Source organism: Anomalospiza imberbis, chromosome 9, assembly GCF_031753505.1.
Source record: "Anomalospiza imberbis isolate Cuckoo-Finch-1a 21T00152 chromosome 9, ASM3175350v1, whole genome shotgun sequence".
NCBI lineage: Eukaryota > Metazoa > Chordata > Aves > Passeriformes > Viduidae > Anomalospiza > Anomalospiza imberbis.
In genome coordinates, this window is record NC_089689.1 from 3,987,372 (window position 1) to 4,000,017 (window position 12,646).

The 12,646-nt window shown below is 38.5% G+C and overlaps 1 protein-coding gene across 8 annotated transcripts in view; it reads right to left on the reverse strand.

The window, feature by feature from the left end:
- The window catches only part of RALGPS2 (Ral GEF with PH domain and SH3 binding motif 2), a 115,988-nt gene that overhangs the window by 73,187 nt on the left and 30,155 nt on the right, over nucleotides 1-12,646 (reverse strand). For 7 of the 8 annotated variants that reach the window (XM_068199426.1, XM_068199424.1, XM_068199429.1 and 4 more), the window contains 2 exons: nucleotides 7,755-7,805; nucleotides 1,119-1,202 (listed from right to left, as the gene is read on the reverse strand). In XM_068199426.1, the coding sequence (XP_068055527.1) occupies nucleotides 1,119-1,202; nucleotides 7,755-7,805 (135 nt within the window). The remainder of the gene's footprint in view (nucleotides 1-1,118; nucleotides 1,203-7,754; nucleotides 7,806-12,646) is intronic. The other variant, XM_068199422.1, reaches the window with a different exon arrangement.

The following is a 12,646-nucleotide window of genomic DNA, read 5'->3' on the forward strand; positions in this document are numbered from 1 at the left end:
CATCACCAAAAAAAATCCCAAATCCTTGACCAAATCCCCCAGGATCTCAATAGATGGCACAGTCACAAAGAGTTTGCAGTGTAACATTTTCTCTTCAGTCCAGTGCAGAATCAGGCAAGTGTCCAAAACCCAAAGCCAGACAAGCATTTCAATGAATAGGTTAAGAAATATTCCAAGTGTTGTCAGTGAAAAGTAATAGGATTTGATCAGATCCTCAATGAGAGCAATCATGAAAAGTGAGAAAGTACACAAGAATTGATAGGGAAAAAAAAACCCTGAAAAGGTGAGAGGTTTGGTCTGAGTTTCAGATGATTAACAAAGATCTCTGTAAGTCTGAGACTGGGTACAGAGGTTAATTCTGCAAGACAACTTGTAAGTTTGAGACATTATTAAACATTTACAAGAGGAGAGATGAGAGTAATAGAATTACTTCATCTGAAAGAGAAAATATAGCATTACTTAAAAAGATCATCACAGTTTTGAGACATGATTGAGTAACTCCACAGCGGGACTCCTCCAGCTTTAATTGCGGAGAAAGGTTCTGTTCTTCTTTTAATAGTTGATTTTATATAGAGAAATTGTTGAGTTAAAAAAAAAAACAATCTCAAATATACTACCTAAAAATTATGCCAAATAAAGAGTTAAAGAACCAATTTTTTACAGAAAAAATGTTTGGAATTTTTAAAAGTTTGCCTAGAATCACCTTAAAAAGGTATCTATGCTGACAAGAGGCTTTTATTACTAGGGACAAAAATACCTATGTGAAGCATAAGACACTCAACTAACACAGAAGGAAATTACATCTAATTACTAGTCCAGAAATCCTGTATAGCAAGCTTTAACCTGTAATTATGATTCTGTCTTTATATAAAAGACAGCCAGCAGTTCTGGGGAAAATGTGCACTTTTCATCGATTGCTGCTATTTAAAACAGAGTATTTCTTCAATAGTGGTTTGGTCTTTCTGCATATCCTGTAGATAAAGTATCTGCTAAAAGGAGTTCCTTAAGTTGTCAAGTAATCAGCTGTGATCCAAAATAAAAGTGATGTGCCAGAACACTTAATCCCACAGACTTTCTAAAATGTGTACATGTAATAATGCTGGAAAAAAATAACTCACATGATTGAATCTTCTGGTGAAAGCAACAGCATTCGGTGCAGAACTGTATTTCTCTTTTTTATTCCAGCCACAGCTTGCCAGCTCCTGGGAGAACAAGGATGAAAATTCACTTCTTTAATTTAGTGCATAACACATGTTCAGAGCCAAAGGCATATAGAGACAAAAATCTTGTAAGTTTTAAAATAACAGAGCAACAACACATTGAAGTAATACAGTTACACTTGTTCTGATTCCTTCTGAAAACTGAGATTCCACAAGTGCAATTTCTGAATTGTTTTATTATTATTACAATTCATCTTTTGCTGAATTTGAGCTTTCCTAATTTTGTTACCACAGAAGATCCTGCTTCAAACATGAATCTGAGCTAGAGAATCAAATGTCCTTTTGTTTTTAATCACTTTCTGAAGATATTTATAGAGATGATACACCTAGTTAACTCCATCTAAGACACGTTTTTAACTTGGCATATTGCATTAAAGAAATACCAAAAAAGTGTCATCATTTGCAATAGCAATAAAAGAAACACGATTTCCAGTTTTCCCTTCCAAAAGAGTCTATTTTGGGAAACTGCATCATCTTGTTATTTACTATCACTTAATTTCAACAAAGAAGTTTGCATTAAAATCATAAATAACTAAATGTACCAAAAAGAGCTCTTCCATTTGTTACAACAGCACATGAATAGATGCAAAGACAGCATTCAGCACACAACCTGCTTCACAGTGCTACCAAGAAAAATAATCAAAATAGACACAGCTTAATTATTCAAGTGGCATAATAGCAAAGTACAGCCCTTTCTTTTTATTTATTCATGTCTTCCTTCCAGATCATCCACTCTGAAGTGCTCTCAGTTTTATTACCATGCTGAAAACTCCTCCTGAAGCCAGATTCATACCACACATCCAGCTACCACATAACTTGGATGACTCAACATATAAACAATTATTGTGCCATTTAAGACACAGTTTAAAAGAATTTGGTATCTATTTGGTTAGTCTAAGTTCTAATTTTTTTACTTTTTAAAATCAGAAACTACTTAGCATATTTCCAACCAATGTTCCAAAACAACTAAAGAATCTCATGCCAGTTAAGAGGGACCCTGAATTCTTCTATTGAAGTTTGTGTCCTGGTATTTGTTAGAGAAGACCCAGAGATTCTTGGCCAGGCACCGGAAATAATGCAGAATTTCTGGCTTTGTATTTAGAGCTAGTCCTTCAAATTTCACTAGAAAGTTGTGCCCCTTAAATCTACCCTGGAAAATCTGGCATGTTCAGCACAGGAAAGCACATGCCTCTGTTCTTACACCTCCACTTCCATGAGTATGCATGAGACAACCACACAGCCCTGAATTACTCCTGTTCCAAAGGAGAGCAGGCTACTGGAGAGGGGAGCCATTCAGGAAACTCTTCATTCAAGAGACTCTTGATTAAATTCTCTACCCCTCAGCATCTCTAGTTTCCACTGGAATCACAGCTCTGCACTTGGACTAACACAAGGCATTCACTGGCATCTGATAACGCTTCCTTAGCAGTGGGAAAAAATTAGTTATCACCTCAGGCTGAGGGAAAATATGGGAATTTCTTACAAATTAAGGCCATGTCCTTCAATTGCAATTATCAGAGAATGAAAAACTCGGAATGATTCTAGGCAGAAGCTCCTCATTGCCCTGGCCCTGTACATCTGAGGGCCCACAGAATACCGCAAAACAAAAGATCCTGCTCCTGCCTGGGAAGACACACATCCAAAGCTGTTTCCAGAGCTGTTGAGGCACAGTCACACAGGCCTTCGGGACCTGTGCTGTGGGAGGAGGTCTCGGAAGAGATCTACCGGGATTACCATGGGAAACTACTGTGGTGTAGGGGCATGGTAATAAGATTCCTGCCGTTCCCTGTCCATCATTTGGTGTACCCTCCCCAGTTAATGTCAGTTAAGCAATGGTACCATCCCAGGTTCTGGAAAGTTCTTTGTTCTAAGTTCTGTTACTGGTTCCCTCCTTGTAACCACTCCTTCCCTTATCTCCCTTTGGTTCGTACTATCCCTATCCCTCCCACAAGATCTCACCCCATTGGAGGTATGTACCCCGACCCCACCTCCTGTCTCTCGGATATAACCCCTATCCCCTCCTTCGGGGAGGCTCTGAGGGCTCTGGTCACCCAGACCTCGGAGTTCAGGCACTCAGGATAGCTCCCCTCTCAAGAGGTTGTCTCCCTTTGCTCCTTTTACCTTTTCCTGCCTTGAATAAACCTCTGAGAACTGCAGCGCTCCGTGTGCCGACCCGTTTCTTTGGTGGATTCGAACTTTAGTCATCTGGGGCTCCTGCAGACCTGCGGGCTCCCCCGCGGGACCTAGGTCCGGGACGCCACACTGTGCCATCAGTTCAGATTCTTCAACAGCTTAGGGTGACATCCACACCACATTCAGGGACAGACACAGGAGAGGCAGAGCTTTGAGAGTTCCAGAAGCATTTCCCCCCTCCCTTCAGGAAGTGTAGGAAATGCTTCCTCATCTCACTTGCAAGACCCCTCTCCCTTGGGCAGCCAAATTTCTTTTCTCTTGTCTTCAAACCAAAAGAAGAGTGGTTTCCCTTTGCCTGTCAGGTTTCCCAGATGACCACCTGACCTTTCTGCCTCAGGGGACCTGGGCTCAGAACCCTCCTGCTCCTCGCTAGAACTCACCCGTGTGACCTCCCTGCCCTCGGCACTGCCCGAAGATGCCACCAGTAGAAGAGCAGCCACCAAGGTGTTTGCCCTCCCTGGATTTGGCCTGGAGCAGTCCCATACTGTCCCTACAAGGACACATCTGACTGCACTCACAATGGCAATAAAACACTCACTCACCACACTGGAACTGAGAAATCACTCTTATCCTTCTGTAAAAATACTAACTTCTCTGCTGAATAGGCTGTGCTGCCTATTTCTTACTTTATTTCTTGGTCTTCCTCTAGGATTCTACTTTTTCCACCAGAAGTTTCAAACTTAAAGTATTCCCCAGGATTATTTCCTTAGTCTGCCAGTCAGCTCAGGAACAGGAGCTACATCACTACAACCACTAATTTCTTACTTAATGTGGTACATTTAAACTGATCTGAAAAACTGAAAGACATAGGATCAAGAATACAAAAACTTAACTTTCTCTGCAACTTGTTCTGGTTTTGAATACCAGCACTTTGAACTGATGAATGAATAAATAGCATTTTATTTTCCTTAACAAAACACTGTGGGAACATTTAAATTATAACCTGTACTACACAGCAGAGAGCGAGATTGTGTTTCTCACAAAAACCTTTATCTAGGTCAAAGGGAAAGTTTCAAAAAGAGGACAAAAGAAGCACAGATGAATAGTGGAATCATTCTACAACTTCAGAGTAAAAAGAGATTAAGAATACTCAGTAAGTGAATTTTTTTTCACTGCCTAGTCTGGTGAAGCAGAGGGGACAAAGAGGTTAAAGACAATAACCCAGCAGAGATTTTCAATATGAACACATGGGCAAATAATTCTGGATGACGTACTAAAACATGTAAAGCAAGTAATCAGATTTTCCAAAAAAAAGCAAGCTGATGTGTTCTGCAAGGGGTCATGTGGCTGTTATTTAATGTTAGCACAACCACCAGCAGCACAGCCAAGCAAGTTGAAGTCTCCCTTCTTTTACAGTAAAGCAGAGCTTTACAGTCACTGCTCTCTAGAAAGCCACAACCACTACAAGAGAGAGAACAAAAACCAATATACCACTTGCCATTCCCAGGGAAGAGAAGGAAATCTTATGACTTACTGGGGGAACTCTGTAATTTTTTTACCCCTAAAAATTAAAATGCAAATCGGCTGCTTTCATACAGATAGATATTTATGTCAGAGAGGTGTGTTCTTTATAATCTTTATTTCTTCTACTGCAGCCCATTAACTATTAATTAACAAACAACCAGTAATTCCTTCTCCTTTCTCAGAAGTAACTTGCAGGTGTTTTTAATGAAGAAGGAAGGTGGTTTCCAGAATCTAGGAGTGATACAGCCTGCATACAGCTCAGGCAGAGGATCATGTCACTAAAGATTATCTAACCATGGAAATGGTTCAAGTCCCTGCTTCTGGCTCACCCCAGATGTAAAGGGATCCACCACTTCCCTTAATCCCAAATTCTGTGGGCAACACTAAGCTTCCAGTCTGTTTTGCCAACAAGCATGAAATGGTGAGTTGTAGTGGGCAGCATGCAGGAACCTGAGCACACATGTGAAACCACACTCTTGCTAAGAAATTTGAATATAAACAGAAATAATTCTATTTACTTGCTACAGATAGAGGCAAAAGGCTGCTGAAGTATGTAAGTGTGCTGTGAGCATGTTCATTGATTTGGCTGCTAAAAGAAAAACTACTACATATTGCTTTGAAAAGTGTTATTCAGCTCTGTTTTTTGTTAAGATAACCAAGATGAAATTCTGGTATTGCTTTTTATTAAAAAAAAAAAAGCCACCTATAATAATTCAATAAATATTTTAACAAAATGAGGAAGGCGTGGCACAATAATTTAAAAGATACTTAAAGAATAATGCTCACACAGCCTAAAGATGAAAATTCATCTCCAGCAATTTAAAAAATTAAGCATCTCTGAGTACATCTTTCAGAAACCTTACTTGAGAAAATAAATGAACACACATTAAAGGCTAAAAAATTTCATTCAGATACCACTCTGTAGTTTGGGAAGCAAAGGGAGATTCACAACCCAAGTAACAAAGATTTGCTGGTGAAGGGCAAATTTCAATAAACACCCTGTTTTTAAATCCCAGCACACTGGAGAAAAACACTGCTCATCATCTCCCACCATGCATACAGATGAGAGCTGTGACATTTGGTATCAGTATTTAGAATGAAAAACCCAAAGTCTATTAATGCCTTTCAGTCACTCATTGAAGACTCAGTTTAGGAGCCCTTTTATACAGGTGAACTCAGCTCATTGGTGTTTTGTTTTTTAATTACAAACTCCACAATGCTTGAGTGTGCATGCCAAGGGATGCCAAGATTTACAAGTTGAATCAAGACATGGATATGGCACAAGCTGGTAGAAGCTTGAAGGAAGCTCAGAAATCTACCCCACTTCATTCACCTGCTGTCAAGATGCCTTGAGGTAAACTAAGCTTTCCACGCCTGATATTCCCTTCTGCAAATCAGGAGAAAAGCAATTTAACTGTGTTCAGCCTTTTCTGATGTGAGAGCTGATCTTTACAACCCTTTTCCTCAGGGGATGAACAGAGTTTAGAGACACATCAGCCACTAGCCTCTGTGTACAGCAAAGGAGCACTGATGCACAGGTAATACCTGCACGCTTTTCAGAGCCTTCAGCTGCTTGTGAGTAAGCACTCCAAAGAGTCAAACAGCCACTCTTCCTCATGGATATTTCCCAGTGAAGGCATCACACCAATTTTTCTTATCAATTTTTTTAAATTCTTATAGAGATTTCTTATAAATAATTACTTTACAGATGTATCTGCCTACACTCTCAGATTTTTTCTGAATAGCCTTTAACTGGCAGAATATGTTTATCCTGATCTTCTAATAGGATCTCTCTTTTTTTAAGCTCTTCTTCAAAGCTTTAAAGCATTTTGCTCTTTTATCTGACTCTTAAATGTTTTCCTCATATGTATGTCTGTGTACTATTTCTGCTAATGTTAAGTACTGCTGTGATGTAGGTTCAAAACAGATCAAATGGAAAGCTCTCTTTAAACCAACAGAACAAAGGATTAAACCAACAAACTAAGAAATTAACCAAAAATCACACACAGATCCACAAGTGCTGGGAAATACCTTGCTGAAACACTATGAGAGCTGAATCATGACATCTTCAAGTACAGCTCAAACAGCAGCCTTCAAAAAAATTCCCAGGTAACACAAATGATGAAGTCAATAATCACAGCCAAGAGATTGAGCTGGTTTCTCCACTTGAAGCAAAATATTCTTCAGCAGTCACAAGAGTGACATAACAAACCTGCTGCCAGTGAAATAGTTTGTGATGGACTGATGTGACTGATGACCTGAGAAAGACTTCCACAGTACTGATAAAATGCACAATAAACTGAAAAATAAACCCTCAAAGTACAAAACAATGCCCACAGGAAAATGCTGATCGTTCAGAAATGAGGAGAAACAAATTCATAATTTATTATAGTCACTGTGAAGATGCTGAAATGAGCTCAAGTCAGCTAAAATCTGAAAGGAATATGGCATTACATAAAAACAAATAAGAGAACACAAATCATCAATGTATTATCCCAACAGATCACACACATCTTGAATGCCCCTACAATCATTTTCATTTTGCCAAAGGAGAAGTGAAGCAGTTATGGAAACACGTATCAGTAGCTGAAACCTAAAACATTATGATCAGAATTACCAAATCAGGATGTTTGTAATTCAGAAACACTAAATCCCACATGCTTCATCTCCAGCACAAGCTGAATTAAATACCAATATCAGTCCCCAAACAGGCTACTAGCTCCAGATATTTTTCTGTTAAAAAAACATCTGCTTCAGAAATGTATGAATTGGGACAAAAATTAAGATCTAGAGACATATACTTGGCTATTCCAGAATTTATACCCTGGTATCACTTTTCTTATTTAAACTGAAAAACAAAGCTTACAAAATACTTACCTCTGGCTGAATTGCTTTAAATACAGGCACATCCATTAGTGTTATTTGACCCTGAAATAAAAATTAAAAAAAAAAACATAAGTTAAGATCAAAATCAACCCTTACCCTTGCATTCCAACCTTGCATTGCAACCCTAACCCTTGCATTCCATTTAGGTGTGTGCTGCTTAAGAACTGCATTTATTCTGTTTCCTTTTCTTATTTGGCTTTCATTTGATACCCAATTTCAGACGTTTCAGCTTCTACCACAGGGTTATCCTGCAAAGCCAAAGAAAAACGTGCTCCCAGCTTTACATGCATAAATAATAAACAAATTATTCTCAGGAGGATAGTCCTGCAGTTACATAGGCTTGAACTCAGAAACACAATGTAAGAGCCTCCCAAAAAGACAAGGAACTGACTGCAGTTGCTCAGGGGTAGCTTCTCTCCAAACTCTGAATGTTAGTCCAGCTACACAATTCTACTGAAACATCCCTATAACTTTTCAATCATTATTGAGGCATATTTGAGTAACAAAGCTAAGCAATTGTTCAGTTGCTCAGCAACAGTTAAAATTCAACATGGTCATCTCTTTTCCAGCAAGACAGAGTCAATGAGTATGTTTTCATTCTGGGATGCTTGCTTAGCTTTGAAAAGAGTAAAGTAAAAGACCAGGTTTTGCATTTTGAAATATAATCACATAGCCTTATTTTTAAGTTTATTAATCTTGCACATTTTAGGATTGATGACAGCCTATGCATCTAGGAAAAAAAAGACCATTTCTTTCAAAGGTAGCCCAGAAATACCAGTGCCATCCAAGTTAGGTATCACAAATTTTCTTTTAATAATGAATCCAGGGACCTCGTTCTGTTCCCTCAGCTGTCAGCTACGTAACTTTATTCCCATTTCCTTGAAAACAGTAGTGCCCCATATATACACTCCAAGGTACACACTGACAGCTTTGTGACTCTCACAAATTGCAAGTGCCACTGGATGCCACCATGGATGGTGGAACAGCTCCTCAGAGAAAGCCAACCTTGCAGGAAAATTTTAACTAGGATGCTCTAGGTGAAAGTCAGCAACTACAGAGATAGATGTGTTTTGCAAAGACAACCCAATCTATACTTGGTAGCACATCTTGACCTCTAAATGCATTTTTAGATAGGAATTCTGACAATCAATGATAAACATACAAAAATAATATATATCATTTGTCTGTAAGCAACACTCTGACACAATCATCTGGTATTTTGCAGTACAACACCAGAGAAGTAACAACCCTTTTATGTTTCACTTTTACACACTCTTTCCTGGTCTCTGCTCTAGTGGGCTGCTCCTTCCCCCAAACACCCCCACGCGGGGCTGGAATGACGATGTGCTGCAGGGCAGGAAGCCTGCAGAGGGATCTGGACAGGCTGGATCAATGGCCAGTGGCATGAGGGTCAACAAGACCAAGGGTTGGGTCCTGCCCTTGGATCAACCACCCCAGGCAGAGCTACAGCCTGTGAGGAGAGTGGCTGGAAAGTGAGAAACCCAGTCCTGGAACAGCAGCCACGGCACCCCATCTCCAGCCTCCCATTTGTGTGCTTAAGTCTATCAAGCTTTCTCAGAAATGTGTTATTTTTGGTGAATATATGGCTGAGTGGGTGCATCATTTTGTTTCTCAGTAAAGAAAATTGATGGGAAAATGGGTTGGGTTTGGGAAGGTGAAATGAAAAGAATGGGAAGTTCAGTAAAATTCAAGTAGAAGGCACATTACAAGATTCCTACAAGAGACATGGGCACTTCAATAGTTTTTAACATTTCACTGCAAATCCTCCTCACTAAAAACAGCACAATAAAAATAAGCCAGGAAAATGATTATTGGTTCACACCGAAGAGAGAAGACTTAAAAATAAATGTCTTTCTTGCTAGCCCTCCAGAATCCATTCTCTTCATTAGCCTGAACTGCCTTAGCTAAATTTGACTTGCTTCAGTAGTGACTCCTAAACAAATTACTACTTTAAGATGGTATCAATACAAAATACTTATGAAATAAAAAGTATTATTAGAACTCCACACCAGAATTCATATAACAAAATAAATGCATACATTTTAAACAGGGATATTAAAAAGGACATTTTAACACCGAAAAAACACGCAAGTGTTGGGGTTCAGGATTAGTGGTCACTATTAAAAATATTTGAAATTGCTACTAAGTACATTACAATATTTTTAAAAGTCTGACAATTAAAAAACCCCTGGAACTTTTGACAGAGAAACCTCTTTCTTCTAGTACCATGTTGATATTAGGCTGATGATATTCTTGCTTGGTTGACACATTTTTGCTTTTATTAAAACCTTAAGTAACACTGTATCACAGAACCACTTGTTCAAGAAATATCCCTTATTGCAGTTCCTTTCTTAGAGAGCTTGAAATTTCCATTACAAGTTCCCAGGGCTTAGTAAATTGCTCATAATTCAAAGAAATCAAGCCACTGAGAGCTGAATATCTAAGCTGATTGCTAAAAAGCCACGTGAGTTTGTAGATATGACAGTAACTCACATTAGAAGTCTAAAACTACATTTAACAAAACAGATTTTTTAAAACATTAACTGCTCATATTTATAAGTCTGTATTTATAAGTCTTACGACTGAATTTTTGTCCTTTTAAAACGTGCTCGCTCACTGCTAAATAAATAAAGCAGACTAAAAGGCTGGCAGTCTAATTAATAGCACTTGAAATGACAAAGCTTCAAAAAGAATTTCTGAGTTTTATGTTATGTGTCAATGCTCAACTCTAACAGCAGCAAAAAACTTCTGCCTTGACCATCTCAAGGGGAATCTGAACCCCAATAAACAAATCCCCTAGTTTGGTTTCTGCAAGTGAGAGAGATACAATGCACTAACTTTTCTCACTCCAGCTCCTTAACCCAGCCAATACAAATTCTTGGAGAGCTTCCCTCTCCCAAATGTGGTTTAATGCTTTAATATTCAAACCAAAAATTGTAAGTGTTCAAATCAACTTGTTACATGAAGCACGCCAACCATAACTTTTCTGGTTTTGGAGCTGCCAGCTGCACAGATTTTAAAAAAATAAAAATAATTACATGTGCAACACAAAATTGTGAACTTGTCCTTACTTATCATTTAAATAAGCATTCTGATTATGCAGAGATAGGGAAACTTGGTATTTTCTCTCTTTCCAGAAGTGATATCTCTACCAAGTTCATTTAGATAGTAAAGTATTTCATCGTTGCAGAGGGCGAGCTGAATGGAGGTTTTGTTGCTGTTTGCCCTAGATCCTAGATAACAGTTCTAGAATATGAGTGGAAAAGGTATGTTTTTAATATACCACAATTATATTTCTCAATTCTCAACCACTTGAAGAGCTGCAGAAGGCAAAACCATCTTTTAAAAGCAGTGCATGATCATTTCACAATTCACACACTGAAATGGCTGCTGAAGACACTTTCCCCACCTCTTCACAGCCACAGGAGTTTTACATGTATAGAAAAGACCTTGCCTGGGGAGTCTCCAACAGCCAAGTGTAAAAATATTTCAGCTCTCATGGGTGTTGAGAAGTTGGACTTGTTAACAATTAAGTACTTCAAAATACTAAAATTATTACCACACAGCTTCATATAAAGAGGTTTTACCCCTCTCTCGGGGAGGTCTGCCGGGTCAGAAATTTTATATTCAAACAACTCAGAACTACATTTCTGTGTGCTGCTTCTTTGAGGAATATGAAGAAGCTTAATGAAATAAAATTCAAAAATATTTTCTGATTCTTTCTCTTTTCTATGAGGACACATGGATTACCCTCCTTCCACAAAAACCTGGAACTTAAGAACTTCTAGTTCCACTTAAGACCGCTGCATTAAGCTCCTCTCCACATTTCTGTATCAAAGTTCTCATTGGACCAGGGCTATATTCCCACTTTTTTAGCTCTTCTCAAGCATGAACTCTTTCTATCAGGCCACTTGCTGCATGTACTGTAAGTTTTCCTGCCATGTACCTACCCTAAGGACAGGGCACTTCCCCCACTGCTCCCAGACAAAAAGCCCTCAGTGTAAAAAGAAATTCAGTTTCTGTTTGAGATGAAAAAAGTCAAACATCTGCATTCTGGTCATTGAAGAATACTGCCATCACCTGATTTTCCTTGAAGCCATGTTGGTTGAAGCAGCACTTCATAAATTGTTCCTTAATCTGAATTTCTAGAAGGAATTATATTTAAGCCTTCCAACTTGGCTTAGTGTTGTCTCTCTAGGCTGCCAGGATATTTTCCTCACTGAAAAAATAGCTAAGCCTCTGTTAAGCACAGCATCAGTAGGAGAATAATTCTGCTGTCCAGAATGAACACCGGGGGATTCCAGTTCCTGTGTTGAAGCTCTACTTGTTTTCTCACAAAGTCTACTCCAAAACTTTTATCATTAATTGTTCCTCCACACGCTGAAATTAAGTTGCTTCTTCTTGCTCACATTGGGAACATATTACCTCTAATATTCTTCTGCAAAGCAAAGCTAACAGGATGTCGATAATCTGGTATTTCACTGTCATAAGAACTCCTCCTTGTTTCATCGAAACCATTTTTAAATAAACTCTATTTGCACATTGTTTCCAAAATAAGCAGTATTTTCTTCCAACATCCATTTGACAAAGCTTCACGGGAATTAAAAAGAAAGAAATACACATACATTTTAGCATGAGCTTACTCCATAGCACTTCCAGGGACTAGGGCAAAGAATAAAGAATCCTTCTTAGATAACTAGGTGGAAAAAAAAAAGCAATGGATTTATACAGCTGCGCTTCCCTTAATTCTACCTCAAATATTTACACCACCGTGGCTAAGTCGAAGTATAAAATGGAAAAGTGAGTCAAAAAGTAATAAACAGTCTAATAATTAAACAGTAGCTGTCTAAGGAATAAGAATT